This window comes from Salmo salar, chromosome ssa09, assembly GCF_905237065.1.
Source record: "Salmo salar chromosome ssa09, Ssal_v3.1, whole genome shotgun sequence".
Lineage (NCBI taxonomy): Eukaryota > Metazoa > Chordata > Actinopteri > Salmoniformes > Salmonidae > Salmo > Salmo salar.
Window position 1 is genome coordinate 95,510,500 of NC_059450.1, and position 20,553 is coordinate 95,531,052.

The 20,553-nt window shown below is 38.9% G+C and overlaps 1 protein-coding gene across 3 annotated transcripts in view; it reads left to right on the forward strand.

Annotated features, from left to right (window-relative positions):
• LOC106612267 (protocadherin-11 X-linked) overlaps positions 1-20,553 on the forward strand; it is a 267,425-nt gene that overhangs the window by 11,102 nt on the left and 235,770 nt on the right. For all 3 annotated transcript variants that reach the window (XM_045724242.1, XM_045724243.1, XM_014213274.2), the window contains exon 2: positions 2,241-2,820. In XM_045724242.1, the coding sequence (XP_045580198.1) occupies positions 2,275-2,820 (546 nt within the window). In that variant the 5' untranslated portion in view covers positions 2,241-2,274. The remainder of the gene's footprint in view (positions 1-2,240; positions 2,821-20,553) is intronic.

Genomic DNA, 20,553 nt, shown 5'->3' on the forward strand with positions numbered 1-20,553 from the left:
ATATATTGATACTGTCAGATGGTGCTGAAACCCATAGGCTGTTGATTTACTATTGACTATTTACTAATTTACCATGGGCTTAATGATAGAGAGAGATCAGTCAGAGCCCTTATATTTACGAGCGTCATATGAAGGGGACTAAGGCGCAGCGTGTAGAGTGCTCATCGTTATACATTTTTATAGAAACGAACACTAGACAAAATAACAAAATGACAGCCAACAGTTCCGTCAGGTTATACAAACTAAACAGAAAGCAACTACCCACAAAAACAAAGGGAAAAACAGGCTGCCTAAGTATGGTTTCCAATCAGAGACAACGATAGACAGCTGCCTCTGATTGGAAACCATACCCGGCCAAAACATAGAAAACGAAACATAGAAAGCCCACCCACCTATCACACCCTAACCTAACTAAACAGAGAAAACACAGCTCTCCTAGGTCAGAGTGTGACACTTATTTTCTATGTAATAACAATACATGGAGCATGTTAGAGAACATTCTATCAACTAATATTAATGATTACATTGTATGATTATATGTTTCTAATTTGAGACATGGTGGCTTTCGTAATGTGTCAATTCATTGTTATTCAGAACATAGTGTTTTCATATGCCTGGGCATTCATGTAATCTTTCATGTTACTGTTTTTTTTTTTTTTTTAGATTACTCAGTAAATGAGGCTCTGAGTTAATGAGCAATGTATTTCTAATCTATGGCTCAGCAGGGAAGATGGATGTTGTCTGCATCCTAAGTGGTACCCTATTACCAAAATATATATTATGATTTATATATTTAACCTTTATTTAACAAGGAAAGAGTTAAGAACATATTCTTATTTTACAATGACGGCCTACCCCGGCCAAACCCTCCCCTAACCTGGACGATGCTGGGCCAATTGTGCGCCGCCCTGTGGGACTCCCAATAATGGCCAGTTGTGATACAGCCCGGAATCAAACCAGGGTCTGTAGTGACGCCTCTAGCACTGAGACCGCTGCGCCACTCGAGAGCCTATACAGTAGTCCACATACGTTGTACTTTTGACCAGGGACAAATCTTAAGTGTTTTCCCATGTTTCCTGCTCGTGATGATCTGACTGATTCCCAAGCTACGTATCTTTAAAAGCTGATGACACCGCAAAGGTCAAACTCACGTGCCAAACGTACTACCTCACGCCAGCTAAACTCATCAAACATTCATGCAAGGTTGTCTATTGACTACACCAATGATGATCTCCTCCGCGATGAAAATATGAATTGGTTGATTACCTCAATGTAACGGATTGATGGAATATGTGAACTAATAACCTTTTCATGTCTTTGTGTTCAACCGGAGGTGTCGTCAAAGGTTAATTGTGTAAAACTGCTGTTAATTTGCTCTCAAAGACATTGGAGATATGCAGGCTCAGAGCTAGTTAGGTTGATAGGTCAAGTTCAATCCTCTCCATTAGGGAGAATCACACTAATTACAGTCAGAATATATGCATCTGAGTCTGGAATAGAACCCTGTTTCTTATATAGTGCACTGTGTTTGAGCATAGAGCTCTGGTCAAAAGTAATGCACTATACAGCGAATAAGGTGCCATTTTCAGATATAACCTGGGTATCATGTAACTTTTGCAGTAACAAGATCATTTATCTTCCCCTCTCTCTCTGTCTCTCTCCCTCTCTGTCTCTCTGTCTCTGTCTCTCTGTCTGTCTCTCTCTGTCTCTCTCTGTCTCTTTCTCTCTCTCGCTCTCTCTTTGTCTCTCTCTCTCTCTCGCTCTCTCTGTCTCTCTCTCTCTCTCTTTCTGTCTCTCTGTCTCTCTGTCTCTCTCTTTCTGTCTCTCTGTCTCTCTCTCTCTCTTTCTCTCTCTCTTTCTCTGTCTCTCTCTCTGTCTCTGTCTGTCTCCCTCTGTCTGTCTGTCTGTCTGTCTGTCTGTCTGTCTGTCTGTCTGTCTGTCTGTCTGTCTGTCTGTCTGTCTGTCTGTCTGTCTGTCTGTCTGTCTGTCTGTCTGTCTGTCTGTCTGTCTGTCTGTCTGTCTGTCTCTCTCTCTCTCTCTCTCTCTCTCTCTCTCTCTCTCTCTCTGTCTCTCTCTCTGTCTCTCTCTCTGTCTCTCTCTCTATCTCTCTGTCTGTCTCTCTCTCTGTCTCTTTCTCTGTCTCTCTCTCTGTCTCTCGTGTCTCTCTCTCTGTCTCTCTCTCTGTCTGTCTCTCTGTCTCTGTCTCTGTCTCTGACTCTCTCTGTCTCTCTCTCTGACAGAGTTGCATCCTTACAAGGAAAGCTCCCATCCTCTATGATTATGGACTTAGCAGGTCAGGCTCATGTGTTGGTGGTGTTGCTCACCTGCCTGGTCATGCTGTCCTTGGCCCAAGAGAAGGACTACACGGTGAGGGAGGAGCAGCCCGAGAATGTCCGCATCGGGAACCTGCGGAAGGACTTGGACCTGAACCTTGACCCTGACTTAAAGCTGTCCTCGCCACTGCAGTTTAAGCCTGTCTACAAAACGGGCGATGTGCCTTTGGTGAGGGTAGAGGCCAACACTGGGGAGATCTTCACCACGGCTCACCGCATCGACCGCGAGAAGCTCTGCTCGAGAGTATTCAACGAGAAGCGCTGCTTCTACGAGATCGAGGTCGCCGTTCTGCCTGACGAGATCTTCCGTCTGGTCAAGATCCGGTTCCTGATTGAGGACATCAATGACAACGCTCCACTCTTCCAGTCCACCGTTATAAACATATCCATCCCAGAGAATACAGCCATCAACACCCGGTACCCCGTGCCCTCTGCATTTGACCCAGATGTGGGGATCAATGGGATCCAACACTATGAACTTGTCAAGGTGAGCTCACACTTCTCTCTATCAGGATCGAGTGACTGTCACTGCTTGTGTGATTGACATGAAGATCAATAGTTTGTATGTTTTATGAATTATTTGTTTTCATCCTTATTCGTTGGAAAAACAATTACACCAATTGTAAAACCAGAATATCGTAATTTGTGGCATTTACCGCATAAATCATTTTAACATTCCGTCATTGAAGATTCCAGAAAAGACAGGTCAGTTGTATAGGCAAAAGCTAACTAGATATATGATAAGATAAATAGCTACATACAGTACCACCCCTTCCCAATATCACTGCTGTTCACCTGCATTTAGTGGAACCTATAAGGATGTGTGTTAGTAGAGCTGTTCTTTATAGTTAGACTTTATGGGCCACGTTTTCACGCTTAAATCAGAACAGTGCCTTAGGGCACAATGTAACCACAATGCTTTCTTTGAAAAGGCTTTATGTTATTATGTGTATCAAGTGATAAGCAAGGTGTAGTTTTGCTATCAACCATAACAACGAAAATTGCAGACACAGCGTATTCCTCCAATTTCCCGAAAAAAAAAGGTTAAATGTTGGGAATATTGTAGATTATTGACTGGAAAATGAACTGTGTTATGGTAATAGGTGCCTCATGCAGAACCCAATGTTCTTTTTATCATCTAATTGATGTTCTATTCAATCGCAGCGCAATATTCTCACTTACCTTAATGAAGTCGGCCTAAAAACAGAAAGTAGGATAATGTCATGCATTCTCCATTTATAGTCTAGACAATACTCAATACTTCGTGGAGTAAAATAAATATTGCACATTATCTGAAGCCTGCTTGTGAATTCAAATTCTGATATTTTTTGAGAGGAGATAAAGCACAACATTTGCTATGCAGAAGGGGCACTAAACACACACGTAAAGTAAAGTCTTCTAAAATAAGCAACTACAATGAAAATGTTGCTTTGGAAAGGTTGTCTCATCTCGGTGACACGAGGATGTTTTTTTGGGAGTGTGAGATGGTAAAGAGTCTATCAGGGTATATCAGATTAAGTGTGCTTTGTGTGAACATTAACAGTATCCTTGCTACCCATGTCTGACTTGATTACCAATTTGCATTTTTATGAGTCATTTCTGTGCCAAGACCTCCCCCGCTGAAATGTCCTGAATTGTTCATGCCTGGAAAATGACCAGCCAAATGTTCTGCACATAGCAACGATGATGGTCGCCAGTCATTTCCGTAATTTTTTATTTCCTCTCATGTATATTATTACTTTTCTATTTCCTTGTTTTATTTAGATTCAATTTATTTATTTAGATTCATTGTATCTTTCCTATCGTAGCTTTTTTTTCCTAGTTAAATTTCTATTTCAATTCAGTTTCATATCTTATCTTGTGGAAATATTGCTGTTTTATATTTTCTATCCATCCTTTTCATTCGAAAGAGGTTTTCTGAATAGCAGTCAATAAACATAAATACAGGTACAGTACATGAGGACACTACCGGTCAAAAGTTTTAGAACACCTACAGTACTCTGTACTCAATTGTTTTTCTTTGTTTTCACAATTTTCTACATTGTAGAATAATAGTGAAGACATCAAAACTATGAAATAACACATATGGAATCATGTAGTAACCAAAAAAGTGTTAAACAAATAAGGTTCTTCAAAGTAGCCACCTTTTGCCTTGATGACTGCTTTGCACATGCTTGGCGTTCTCTCAACCAGCTTCACCTGGAATGCTATTCCAACAGTCTTGAAGGAGTTAACACATATGCTGAGCACTTGTTGGCTGCTTTTCCTTCACTCTGCGGTCTAATTCATCTCTCAATTGGGTTGAGGTCGGGTGATTGTGGAGGCCAGGGCATCTGATGCAGCACTTCATCAGTCTCTTTCTTGGTCAAATAGCCCTTACACAGCCTGGAGGTGTGTTGGGTCACAGGCCAGCATCCCAGAGTCGCCTCTTCACTGTTGACGTTGAGACTGGTGTTTTGCGGGTACTATTTAATGAAGCTGCCAGTTGAGGACTTGTGAGGCGTCTGTTTCTCAAACTAGACACTGATGTACTTGTCCTCTTGCTCAGTTGTGCACTGGGGCCTCCCACTCCTATTTCTATTCTGGTTAGGGCCAGTTTGAGCTGTTCTATGAAGGGAGTAGTACACAGCGTTGTACGAGATCTTCAGTTTCTTGAACAATTTCTCACATGGAAAAGTCTTCATTTCTCAGAACAAGAATAGACTGACGAGTTTCAGAAGAAAGGTCTTTGTTTCTAGCAATTTTGAGCTTGTAATTGAACCCACAAATGCTGATGCTCCAGATTGACAACTAGTTTAAGAAGGCCAGTTTTATTGCTTCTTTAATCAGGAGAACAGTTTTCACCTGTGCTAACATAATTGCAAAAGGGTTTTCTAATGATCAATTAGCCTTTTAAAATGATAAACTTGGATTAGCTAACACAACGTGCCATTGGAACACAGGAGTGATTGTTGCTGGTAATGGGCTTCTGTGCGCCTATGTAGCTATTCCATAATAAATCAGCCGTTTCCAGCTACAATAGCCATTTACAACATTAACAATGTCTACACTGTATTTCTGATCAATTTGATGTTATTTTAATGGACAAAAAATTAGCTTTTCTTTCAAAACAAGGACATTTCTAAGTGACCCCAAACTTTTGCACGGTAGTGTACATATTTTACCCTCTAACCCTACTACCTGTAACGGGTGTTGTAATGATTGGACCAAGGTGCAGCGGGAACGTGTATACTCGTCTTCTTTAATTGATTAAAAGAAGGAAAAACAAACAAAACACGTATACAAACACAACGACCGACACTAACAGTCCTGTCAGGTTCTCAGACACTAAACAAGGAGACAACTACCCACAAATCCCATGACAAAACACCCCTCTTAAATAAGACCTTCAATTAGAAGCAATGAAGAGCAGCTGCTTCCAATTGAAGGTCAACCCCATCAACTAAACATAGAAATAGAAAGACTAAACTAGAACATAGAAATATACTAACATAGAACATTAACCAAAACCCCGGAACACTCTAAACAAACACTCCTCTACATAAACACATAGCCCAACAAACCCCGAACCACATAAAACAAACACCCCCTGCCACATCCTGACCAAACTACAATAACAAATAACCCCTTTACTGGTCCGAACGTGACACTACCCCTCCCCTAATTGGAGTAAACTAGTGGACAACAACACTCTACTTCCAGCTTATACATACTTTACACATTTTATGGACACAGTCTATTTTACAAGAGTTATATTTTGTTTGTTTTTACTCCTGTCCTTCCTCTACACTCAACCTCTCCCATCTATTTCTGATGTCCATCCGGTTTGATTTCTATTTTCCATATCTTTCAAACTGTACTCTTTCACAAAAGTTCTGAACCTATATACGTTTTACGGGCACAGTATGTTTTACATTAGTTATCTTGTTATTAGTCCCACCCTTCAGCTCCATTCAACCCGTCCCATCTATCTCTTATCACCATCCATTTTGGATTTATATTCAGATATCTATTTGAACACTATACAGTCTTAGAGTACAAGTCACAGTTTAGTTCAATAGAGGCTTGTGCAAGCATTCCTGGAATAGCTGCTGGCCTTTAATCCACCCCTTGGACTATCTTTGTATTGTCCTCAGAGATTTGTCTTGGAGCTCCACACAGAATAACGGTTTACTACCACAGTGTTCCTGCTATGTTCCTGACGTCCAGCTGAAACTGCTACCATCGTGTGTCATCACAGTGTTCCTGTTATGTCCCTGACAGTGTTGTAGTACTCAAGTCCGGTCTCGAGACCACATATTGAGTGTCCCGGTCTTGTCTCGGTGTCGGATACATTTGTACTCGGTCTTGACTTGGTCTCGGACAGTGAGAACTGGCGGAGTAAAAAAAAAAAAAACTCATAATTATCCGCTTCCATTCAGTCAGCGCATAATACTGCTTCGCCAGGCCAAATGTATACACTCCTTTGTTGAAACATGAATATCTTAACGGCCTTTATATCTATTAAACGCATGTTTGCGCAGTCGCAAACCTATAGGCCTTCAGTGTGTGACAGGTTTGTGATTCTGAAAGGACTGCAACCGTAATAATGATGTAGTACAGTTGAGAAATCATGCACAAAGTAACCTACACAATCACAAAGCATGTGACATATATTCACATGCGCGCCTGCTCATATAGCCCATTTTCAGCAGAATATCTGCAGGCAGCAAGAGTGTGCAACTCTCAGCAGGTTTTGGCATGGAGCTGCTCACATCGGTAGTCGGTAGGGTAGGAAAGATGTTTCACCTGTATGATAACTACCAGTAAATGCTAACTAAGGCTACAGGATATGCAAACCAGGAACAGAAAAACGTTTAGTCCGAAGTATTGGTCAGTAGGCTATTTGTGATGTGCAATTGTCATCATGAGCTGTTTGCATCAGGGGCGTAGACATGAATGGGCACAGGCCCACCCACTGGGGAGCCAGGCCCTGACAGGCCCACCCAATCAGATTGATGTGGTTTAAGCATTGTTGTGGACTTAGACCATCAAGTTACATTACAAAACATAGGAAAACATATGATTTTTCACACAGGGTGCCTTTCCTTTGCTGGGCGGGCCATTTGGTAACTTTTTGGCAAAATTTGAGTATACCCACTTCACAAGCTACCATTACACCACTGCATAGGGTTGATGGAAAGACAGCAGTCACACACAGCATGATGTTAAAGGATAAGCAGTCCATGAACTCAAGCATAATAAGCCAGTATGTCCCAATCATAAGAATACAAAAACACAACCATTAGGCATTTCCCAATCGAAATGTACAACTATTACTTCCCATTGCAAAGAACATTTCACGTTTAGAACACAAAGTAAGCTGTGACCTAAAGTTTAAAGTGGAACTGACAGCGTTTTAACTGCTTTGCATAAATGAAACAAACAGACAATCATAATATCACTCAACAATATCAAATTCCCAGTTTATGCTACAAAACCAACTATATAAGAGGTTTTAAAAATAGGTTCTATTTGACTCAGCATTCCATGAAGTGCATTAAGGCATTGTTGGCTGAATAGATGGATTCAGTTCAATGCATAATTAATATAATTCACCAATACATTTCTTGGTAGTCCCCAAAAATATTGCTATCAGGTTGAAAATCACAGCTGGCCTGGTACGTTGTTTTCTGCCTCCATTCGGGATGCAGTGTTTTAGTTTTAATGACACAATATTTTGGACAAAAACAGATGAATGTAATTAAGGCTGGGAATGTCAAAACAATCTAACTAGCAAGGGCAATGATCACAAGTCAGTCATAATGTTGCTAATAGGCTAGCGTATCTATTTATGTAGCAAGCTAAGAACACTGAGCATAACGTTAGCTAGCTGTCATGTCATTGGAGGAGTGGGTGAATGACTGACCTTTTTCCCCTCATATCGTTTTTCGGTGGCTATACACACCTATAGATGTAGGTGTCACTTGGTTAGCTAGCAAGCACTTGAACAACTGTTATCCAGTTAGCATATCTCTTGTGTTCGCAAATTCCCTCTGGCGATCTACTCCGATTTCAGAGCACTCTCGTTTGAGTGGACCAGAGCGCAGAACAACTGATGAATTTACAAACACGTAACTTCCGCTGAATATGACAAAAATAAATGATAGTTAGTCAAGCACGCTTTAGATAACACGTAATCTTGTTGTTGTTGATATGCATAACTGAGTTTGTTTGATCAATAGGACTGTAAAGTTCTCAAATGTAAGAGGACTCCTGCGGTGTTTACATATTTGCAAAAATCCATTCAGTTGTATTTTGTGGCCTTTGGCGAATGCGTTCTAAAATGATCTAAAGTTGTCTTCTTGCAACCGGTCTCAGTCTTGACTTGGTCTTGCCTCGGTCTCGCCCCCCCCCCCACCCTTGTCTCGGTTTTGACTCGGTCTCGCCCATCCCTCCATCCTTGGTTTTGACTCGGTCTCGCCCACCCCTCCAGTCTTGGTCTAGACTCGGTCTCACCCACCCCTCCATTCTTGGTCTTGACTCGGTCTCACCCACCCCTCCATTCTTGGTCTTGATTCGGTCTCGCCCACCCCTCCGGTCGCGGTCTTGACTCGGTCTCTATTTGCTCTAGTCTTGGTCTTGGATCAATCTCGCTTTAGGTGGTCTCGACACTGGTCCCTGACATGAAGCTGAAACTGCTACCGCCGTGTCTCATCACAGTGTTCCTGTTATGTTCCTGACATCAACCTGAAACTGCTACCATTCTGTGTCATCACAGTAGGCCAGTTATGTCCCCTCAGCTGACAGACATGTAGGCTAGCTGATATCAGAAAGGACAGATTAGATATACAGCCTTTAATTCAAAACCAGGTTGGTCTGTCTTTTCACATAGAGGGCTAATAAATAATGCCATCCCATATAGTCTGTTTAAATCACACACAATAGTCGCTTAAGGGGGTATAGGCCCTAAATAAGGCATTCGTAACACCTTTTATGAAACCAGTCATGCCACCTTAATAATGAGTGTAGCAGTATCATCCATAGCAACCTTTTAATTATGGGATTCTAAAATGGAATGTGTACCATTAGCATTGTCAGTGCTGGTACTGCTACGTCATCTTGGAATGACGCAAAGATGTTCTACGAACATGTCCAGGGTCAGGGGTAAGTAATACCATCCATGTTCTCTGGTCAAAAGTAGGGCACTATATAGGGAATAGGGTGCCATTTGAGACGTTGACATGTGAAGCAGGTCAGACTCAAGGGATGGAGGAATTGACTTTAGTTGTTTCAGGTTCTACCCTCCTCCAAATGGTATTTTTCCCCAAGCATTTTAAAGAGTTTTGCACCACATTGCAGGAAACTGAATCCTTCCTATTTTGAGTCATTTTCAGTATCTCTTATATCTTAACAGCATTTGTTGTGGGCGGGTGCTGTCGGCATCACCTTGTGTAGATCAATATCCTGCTATAGGAGAGCCAGAAACTCAGTGTTGAGAGAAAGAGGAAGTCTTTATTTCAGTGGGTGGATTTGGAGCAACAACTCCTCTTTGTTTAGAAATGCTGTTCTGGGGATCAACATCTAACTTGTTTGCCTGGCTATTAGGAGCAAATGGTAGAACAATTAGGTTCTGCCCGTCACAGAAAACATCGAGAAATGTTGAAAATGTCTATTATTGTCTGTTCATTTTACAGATGCCAGTTATGCCGTAATACTGTAATAGACACTAGGTGTTGGAACTCTCTCTTCAAATAACTCAAATTGGCATTTCATAATTGATTAATGTTCTTCATTGGATGCTGCAGAATGGACGATTAAACAAAGTTCACTCCCTGTGTTCAGCTCATTGCCTGGCCCGTCGGCCCATCCACAGCCATTAGAATACGGTAGCTATGAAAACATGATATATTCACAGCACAATCCCAGTCTCCTCTAGGTTTAATTAGGTCATCAACATGATTCAATCCCAGTGTCCTCTAGGTTTAATCAGGTCCAATCCCAGTCTCCTCTAGGTTTAATCAGGTCATCAACATGATTCAATCCCAGTCTCCTCTAGGTTTAATCAGGTCATCAACATGATTCAATCCCAGTCTCCTCTAGGTTTAATCAAATCAAACTTTATTTGTCACATGCGCCGAATACAACAAGTGTAGACCTTACTGTGAAATGCTTACTTACAAGCCTTTCACCAACAGTGCAGTTCAAGAAAAGTCAAGAAAATATTTACCAAATAAACTAAAGTAAAAAATAAAAAGTAACACAATAACATAAAAATAACGAGGCTATACAGGGGGTACCGGTACCGAGTCAGTGTGCGGGGGTACAGTTAGAGGTAATTTGTACTTGTAGGTAGGGGTGAAGTGACTATGCAAAGATAATAAACAGCGAGTAGGTGCAGTGTACAAAACAAATGGGGGGGGGCAACGTAAATAGTCCGGTGGCCATTTGATTAATTGTTCAGCAGTCTTATGGCTTGGGTGTAGAAGCTGTTTAGGAGCCTTTTGGTCCTAGACTTGGTGCTCCGGTACCGCTTGCCATGCAGTAGCAGAGAAAACAGTCTATGATTAGGTCATCAACTTGATTCAAAGATGCATCAGATGATAATCTGAAATATTGAAAGAGTCTGCAGAGAGGGGCATTTAGTCAGCCGCCCCCAGTTTCAGCCAACTCCGCGGAGCTCTACATCATTATTTGCTAATGAGATGGAACTTTAACTGTCATGATTGGATGACTAACATCATTGGTCCACTAACATCATTGGTCCTCTAACATCATTGGTCCTCTAACATCATTGGTACACTAACATCATTGGTCCACTAACATCACTAATATATATATCTAGTATATATGTTTAATTTATAGATCTCTACACATATAGTATATACATTTACAGTCACCAGTCAAATTATTGGCACCTTGATAAATATTAGCATAAATGAGCTATATTGTATGCTAAAACAAAATTAGATAGTTCAATTATGTTATACTAATACCATTTCTCAGAGAAAGTGATTTTGTTTATTAAGCAATATATGTTTTTTGAAAAAGAAAGGTATCAAAATGATTGGCACCCCTAAAGATTCTTGTAAATAAAATAAATAACATTTTTATCTGGATTAACATTCTACTTTTTAAAATTAATTTCCGTTGAAGAAAATGTAATGTGGCTTCCTCTACCACTAGGGTATAAAAATGTTGGTAGCATGCATGAAAAATCCATTTGTCATCCATCACCATGGGTAAAGTCTACTATGAAACAAATGAAACATTATATAAAGAATGATGGTAAAACACTTTGGAGCACCTTTAAACTACATTTTGGGAAAAAAGACAAACTCATTCATTGAATCAGATGGCTCGTTCATCACAAACCCCACAGATATTGCCAACTACTTTAATAATTTTTTTAATGGCAAGATTAGCAAATTTAGGCATGACATGCCAGCAACAAACACTGAACCTACACATCTCAGTATAACTGACCAAATTTTGAAAGACAAGCATTGTAATTTTGAATTCCGTAAAGTGAGTTTGGAATGGTTGAAAAAATTATTGTTGTCTATCAACAATGACAAGCCACATGGATCATACAACTTGGATGGGAAATTACTGAGGATGATAGAGGTCGGTATTGCCACTCCTATTTGCCATCTATTTAACAGTGATGTAAAAAAAAGTGTGTGCCCTCAGGCCTGGAGGGAAGCAAAAGTCATTCTGATAGTAAAGCCCCCTTTACTGGCTCAAATAGCCGACCAATCAGCCTGTTACCAACCGTTAGTAAACTTTTGGGAAAAAATGTGTTTGACCAGATACAATGCTATTTTACAGTAAACAAATTGACAACAGCATGCTTATAGGGAAGGACATTAAACAAGCACAGCCCTTACACAAATGACTGATGATTGGCTGAGAGATTGTGGGAGCTGTTTTGTTAGACTTCAGTGCAGCTTTTGACATCAGTCTGCTGCTGGAGCAATGTATATGTAATGTATTTACACCCCCTGCTATATTGTGGATTGAGAGTTACCTGTCTAACAGAACACAGATGGTGTTCTTTAATGGTAGCCTTTCCAACATAATCCAGCTAGAATCAGGCATTCCCCAGGGCCGCTGTTTAGGCCCCTTAATTTTTTTCAATCTTTGCTAATGACCTGCCACTGGCACTGTGTAAATCCCATGTGTCTATGTATTTGGATGACTCAACACTATACAAGTCAGCTACTATAGCGTGTGAAATCACTGCCACACTTAACAAGGAGCTGCAGTCAGTTTCAGAAAGGGTGGCAATAAATAAGTTAGTCCTAAATACATTTTTTAAACTAAAAGCATTGTATTTGAGACAAATCATTCAGTACACTCTAAACGTCAACTAAATCTTGTAATGAATAATGTGGAAATTGAGCAAGTTGAGGAGCCTAAACTGCTTGGAGTAACCCTGGATTGTAAACTATTATGTCAATCTCTCATGGCTCAATGTGGAGGAGAGATTGACTTCATCACTACTTCTTTTTTTTAAGAAGTGTTGACAAGCTGAATGCACCGAGCTGTCTGTTGAAACTACTAGCACACAGCTCAGACAAGACATGCCAGAAAAGACTATGGGAGATGCACAATATTAAATAAAACCAAGGCTACGTGGAACTATTCCACATCAAGTAACTCTAGTAAGCAGTACAATTTGATTTAAAAAACAGATACAAATAAACCTTATAGAATGGCAAAGGACTGTGAAGAGTCACACACACAGCTACAAACATACACAGGTACAAACACACACACAGGTACAAACACACACAGGTACAAGCACACACAGGTACAAGCACACACAGGTACAAACACACACACACACACACACAGGTACAAACACACACAAGTACAAACACACTATACACACACACTATACACACACACTATACTCACGCACACACTATACACACACACACACACTATACACACACACTATACTCACACACACACTATACTCACACACACACTATACACACACACACACACTATACACACACACTATACACACACACACTATACACACACACACACACTATACACACACACACACACACACTATACACACACACACGTACACCTGGATGGTGTTGTAGTGGAGTAGTGGCCTGAGGGAACACACTTAATGTATTGTGAAGTCTGTTGTAAAATGTATTTTAATGTTTAAAAATGGTATTATATTGTATACTGTTGCCTTAAATTTAGCTGGACACCAAGAAGAGTAGCTGCTGCCTTTGGCATGAACTAATGGGGATCCTTAATAAACCCCAGGAAAAGTAGCTTCTGCCTTGGCATGAACTAATAGGAATCCATAATAAACCCCAGGAAGAGTAGCTGATGCCCTGGCAGGAACTAATGGGGATCCATAATAAACCCCAGGAAGAGTAGCTGCTGCCTTGGCAGGAACTAATGGGTATCCATAATAAACCCCAGGAAGAGTAGCTGCTGCCTTGGCAGGAACTAATGGGGACCCATAACAAACCCCAGGAAGAGTAGCTGCTGCCTTGGCAAGAACTAATGGGGATCCATAATAAACCCCAGGAAGAGTAGCTGCTGCCTTGGCAGGAACTAATGGGGATCCATAATAAACCCCAGGAAGAGTAGCTGCTGCCTTGGCAAGAACTAATGGGGATCCATAATAAACCCCAGGAAGAGTAGCTGCTGCCTTGGCAGGAATTAATGGGGATCCATAATAAACCCCAGGAAGAGTAGCTGCTGCCTTGGCAGGAACTAATGGGGATCCATAATAAATACTAATGCTAATAGAGCAGGTACTTCATTTGTTTAATCATATGTTGCATGACAGTGATTGCAATATTGTTTTACTGAATATTGACAAAAACAATGATCTTAAGGGGGTCAGCCATCAGTGACGGAGTTGACAAACCACTGACGGAGTTGAAAACAGATACATAAAACATATCTGTTTGTGTGTCTGCCAATGTTTGCAGTCCACACCTAGATAGGGAGTGTCTGGTGCTGTCCCTTTCATGGGTTACCTAATGAACAGATTGCGGACTTAATAAGAAAAAACTAGAGTCATCAGCATACATCTCTGAGCAATTGTATTAGTATAACAAATATAATCAACAACAAAAACAATTGCATGCAGTATAGCTCAGTATTTGTATTATTTATACAGTATTTTATGCCAATGTTTATCAAGGATGTCAATAATTATGGACATGACTGTAGATGTATGGTCCATATAGACGTGTGATCCACAATGGTAGAGGAATGCTTCATCAACAGGGTTTAGGACGTCAGCCTGGGTGAAGCTGAAGGAACCACTCTCTTTTAAACTGTACAGTTATGTATTTTATTTATAGGTTATTGTCACTCCCACCTTAGGGCCAGTGATTCATATTCTTACTTAGCCGTTTCTACAGTAAGTATACCTGCCCTAGATGTTATCACAATCCATCAGCCTAATTTGAATTAAGTCAAGTAAAAATAAACAGCTATTATAGATAGTTAGCCATAGCTCTCTGAAACTGATTGAAATGCTCTAAATGTTATGTTATCTAACGTGAAAATGAGACAGTGAAAAATCTGTCTGGCTCATAAATCATATTTAGGAGCACCTGTGACATCGACTGGATGGAAGCACTGTACCAAAGTCCCAGATACTAAAGTTTATAATAATATTTAACAACCATATTGTACGAAGGGCCAAAATGTTATGTTTCACTGTATTCCAGCGGTAATATCACTCCGATGAATTTTATAGAAAACTTGTGCCCACAGTTATTTTAATGTCAGCTTGGTCAATGGTCAAATAGTTAGTCAGAAAACAAACGTGTAGTTCTTACTAATTAGTAAATTCATGTTCAAGAACTACTCCATGAATATACATCTTCTACAAGATATAATCTTCAACTAGAACTCATATTCCACTAGAACTCATCTTCTATTAGAACTCATATTCTAATAGAACTCATCTTCTATTAGAACTCATTTTCTACGAGAACTCGTCTTCTATTAGAAATGATCTTCTACGAGAACTCATATTCTACAGAACTCATCTTCTACTAGAACTCATCTTCTACAGAACTTGTCTTCTACTAGAACTCATCTTCTATTAGAACTCATCTTCTATGAGAACTCATCTTCTACTAGAACTCATCTTCTACAGAACTTGTCTTCTACTAGAACTCATCTTCTACGAGAACTCATCTTCTACAGAACTCATCTTCTACTAGAACTCATCTTCTACTAGAACTCATCTTCAACTAGAACTCATCTTCCACTAGAACTCATCTCCTACTAGAACTCATCTTCTACTAGAACTCATCTTCTACTAGAACACATTTATAATTAGAACTCATCTTCTACTAGAACTCATCTTCTACTTAAGCCATCTTCAACTAGAACTAATCTTCAACAGAACTCATTTTCTACAGAACTCATCTTCTACTAGAACTCATCTTCTACTAGAACTCATCTTCAAGTAGAACTCATCTATTATTAGAACTCATCTTCTACTAGAACTCATCTTCTACGAGAACTCATCTTCAACTAGATCTAATCTTCAACAGAATTCATTTTCTACAGAACTCATCTTCTACTAGAACTCATCTTCAACTAGAACTCATCTTCAACAGAACTAATTTTCTACAGAACTCATCTTCTACTAGATCTCATCTTCTACTATATCTCATTTTTCTACTAGAACTCATTTTCAACAGAACTCATTTTCTACAGAACTCATCTTCTACTAGAACTCATCTTCTACAGAACTCATTTTCCACAGAACTAGTCTTCTACTAGATCTAATATTCTACTAGAACTCATCGTATACTAGAACTCATCTTCTACTAGAACTAATCTTCTACTAGAACTCATCTTCTACAGAACTCATCTTCTACTAGAACACATCTTATACTAGAACTCATGTTCTACAAGAACTCAACTTCTACTGGAACTCATCTTCTACTAGAACTCATCTTCTGCTGGAACTCATCTTCTACTAGAACTCATCTTCTACAGAACTCATCGTCTATTAGAACTCATCTTCTACTAGAAGTCATCTTCTACTAGAACACATCTTCTACTAGAACTCATCTTATACTAGAACTCAGCTTCTAATAGAACACATCTTCTACGGGAACTCATCTTATACTAGAACTTATCTTATACTAGAACTCATCTTCTACTGAAACTCATCTTCTACTAGAACTCATCTTCTACTGGAACTCATCTTCTAATATAACTCATCTTATACTAAAACTCATGTTCTACAAGAACTCATCTTCTACTGGAACGCATCTTCTACTAGAACTCATCTTCTACAGAACTCATCGTCTATTCGAACTCATCTTCTACTAGAAGTCATTCTCTACTAGAACACATCTTCTACTAGAACTCATCTTATACTAGAACTCAGCTTCTAATAGAACGCATCTTCTACGGGAACTCATCTTCTACTAGAACTTATCTTATACTAGAACTCATCTTATACTAGAACTCATCTTATACTAGAACTCATCTTCTAATATAACTCATCTGCTACTAGAACTCATCTTATACTAGAACTCGTGTTCTAATAGAACTCATCTTTTACTGGAACTTGTCTTCTAATATAACTCATCTTATACTAGAACTCATCTTCTACTAGAACTCATCTTCTACAAGAACTCATCTTCTACTAGAACTCATCTTCTACTAGAACTCATCTTCTACAGAACTCATCTTCTACTAGAACTCATCTTCTACAGAACTCATCTTCTACTAGAACTCTTCCTCTATAGAACTCATCTTCTACTAGAACTCATCTTCTACTAGAACTCATCTTCTACTAGAACTCATCTTCTACTAGAACTCATCTTCTACATAACTCATCTTCTACTACAACTCTTCCTCTATAGAACTCATCTTCTACTAGAACTCATCTTATACTAGAACTCATCTTCTAATATAACTCATCTTCTACTAGAACTCATCTTCTACTAGAACTCGTGTTCTAATAGAACTCATCTTCTACTGGAACTTGTCTTCTAATATAACTCAACTTATACTAGAACTCATCTTCTACTAGAACTCATCTTCTACAAGAACTCATCTTCTACAGAACTAATCTTCTACTAGAACTCATCTTCCACTAGAACTCATCTTCTACTAGAACTCATCTTCCACTAGAACTCATCTTCTACTAGAACTCATCTTCTACTAGAACTCATCTTCTACAGAACTCATCTTCTACTAGAACTCTTCCTCTATAGAACTCATCTTCTACTGGAACTCATCTTCTAATATAACTAATCTTATACTATAACTAATCTTCTACAAGAACTCATGTTTTACTGGAACTCATCTTCCACTAGAACTCATCTTCTACTAGAACTCATCTTCCACTAGAACTCATCTTCTACTAGAACTCATCTTCTACTAGAACTCATCTTCTACAGAACTCATCTTCTACTAGAACTCATCTTCTACTAGAACTCATTATCTACAGAACTCATCTTCTACTAGAACTCATGTTCTACAGAACTCATCTTCTACTAGAACTCATCTTCCACAAGAACTCATCTTCTACTAGAACTCATCTTCCACTAGAACTCATCTTCTACTCGAACTCATCTTCTACTAGAACTCATTTTCTACATAACTCATCTTCTACTAGAACTCATCTATTATTAGAACTCATCTTCTACAGAACTGATCTTCTGCTAGAAGTCTTCTTCTACTTGAACTAATATTCTACTAGAACTCATCTTCTACTAGAACTCATCTTCTATTAGAACTCATCTTATACTTGAACTCATCTTATACTAGAACTCATATTCTATTAGAACTCATCTTCTACTGGAACTGATCTTCTATTAGAACTCATCTTATACTAGAACTCATCTTATACTAGAACTAATCATCTTCAGAACTCATCTTCTGCAGAACTCATCTTCTACTAGAACTCTTCCTCTATAGAACTCATCTTCTACTGGAACTCATCTTCTAATATAACTAATCTTATACTATAACTAATCTTCTACAAGAACTCATGTTTTACTGGAACTCATCTTCTACTAGAACTCATCTTCTACAGAACTAATCTTCTACAGAACTAATCTTCTACTAGAACTCATCTTCTACTAGAACTCATCTTCTACTAGAACTCATCTTCTACAGAACTCATCTTCTACTAGAACTCATCTTCTACTAGAACTCATTATCTACAGAACTCATCTTCTACTAGAACTCATGTTCTACAGAACTCATCTTCTACTAGAACTCATCTTCCACAAGAACTCATCTTCTACTAGAACTCATCTTCCACTAGAACTCATCTTCTACTCGAACTCATCTTCTACTAGAACTCATTTTCTACATAACTCATCTTCTACTAGAACTCATCTATTATTAGAACTCATCTTCTACAGAACTGATCTTCTGCTAGAAGTCATCTTCTACTTGAACTAATATTCTACTAGAACTCATCTTCTACTAGAACTCATCTTCTATTAGAACTCATCTTATACTTGAACTCATCTTATACTAGAACTCATATTCTATTAGAACTCATCTTCTACTGGAACTGATCTTCTATTAGAACTCATCTTATACTAGAACTCATCTTATACTAGAACTAATCATCTTCAGAACTCATCTTCTGCAGAACTCATCTTCTACTAGAACTCATCTATTATTAGAACTCATCTTCTACAGAACTGATCTTCTGCTAGAAGTCATCTTCTACTAGAACTCATCTTCTACTAGCACTCATCTTCTACAGAACTCATCTTCTACTAGAACTCATCTTCTACAGAACTCATCTTCTACTAGAACTCTTCCTCTATAGAACTCATCTTCTACTGGAACTCATCTTATACTAGAACTCAGCTTCTAATAGAACGCATCTTCTACGGGAACTCATCTTCTACTAGAACTCATCTTATACTAGAACTCATCTTATACTAGAACTCATCTTATACTAGAACTCATCTTCTAATAGAACTCATCTTCTATTAGAACTCATCTTCTACTAGAACTCGTGTTCTAATAGAACTCATCTTCTACTGGAACTTGTCTTCTAATATAACTCATCTTATACTAGAACTCATCTTCTACTAGAACTCATCTTCTACAAGAACTCATCTTCTACTAGAACTCATCTTCTACAGAACTCATCTTCTACTAGAACTCTTCCTCTATAGAACTCATCTTCTACTGGAACTCATCTTCTACTGGAACTCATCTTCTAATATAACTAATCTTATACTATAACTAATCTTCTACAAGAACTCATGTTTTACTGGAACTCATCTTCTACTAGAACTCATCTTCTACAGAACTAATCTTCTACTAGAACTCATCTTCCACTAGAACTCATCTTCTACTAGAACTCATCTTCCACTAGAACTCATCTTCTACTAGAACTCATCTTCTACTAGAACTCATCTTCTACTAGAACTCATCTTCTACTAGAACTCATCTGCTATTAGAACTCATCTTATACTGGAACTGATCTTCCACTAGAACTCATCTTCTACTAGAACTCATTATCTACAGAACTCATCTTCTACTAGAACTCATGTTCTACAGAACTCATCTTCTACTAGAACTCATCTTCCACTAGAACTCATCTTCTACTAGAACTCATGTTCTACAGAACTCATCTTCTGCTGGAACTCATCTTCTACTAGAACTCATCTTCTACAGAACTCATCGTCTATTAGAACTCATCGTCTACTAGAAGTCATCTTCTACTAGAACACATCTTCTACTAGAACTCATCTTATACTAGAACTCAGCTTCTAATAGAACACATCTTCTACGGGAACTCATCTTATACTAGAACTTATCTTATACTAGAACTCATCTTATACTAGAACTCATCTTATACAAGAACTCATCTTCTACTAGAAGTCATCTTCTACTAGAACACATCTTCTACTAGAACTCATCTTATACTAGAACTCAGCTTCTAATAGAACACATCTTCTGCGGGAACTCATCTTATACTAGAACTTATCTTCTACTAGAACTCATCTTCTACTGGAACTCATCTTCTAATATAACTCATCTTATACTAAAACTCATGTTCTACAAGAACTCATCTTCTACTGGAACGCATCTTCTACTAGAACTCATCTTCTACAGAACTCATCGTCTATTAGAACTCATCTTCTACTAGAACTCATCTTCTACTAGAACTCATCTTCTACTAGAACTCATCTTCTACTAGAACTCATCTTCTACTAGAACTCATCTTCTA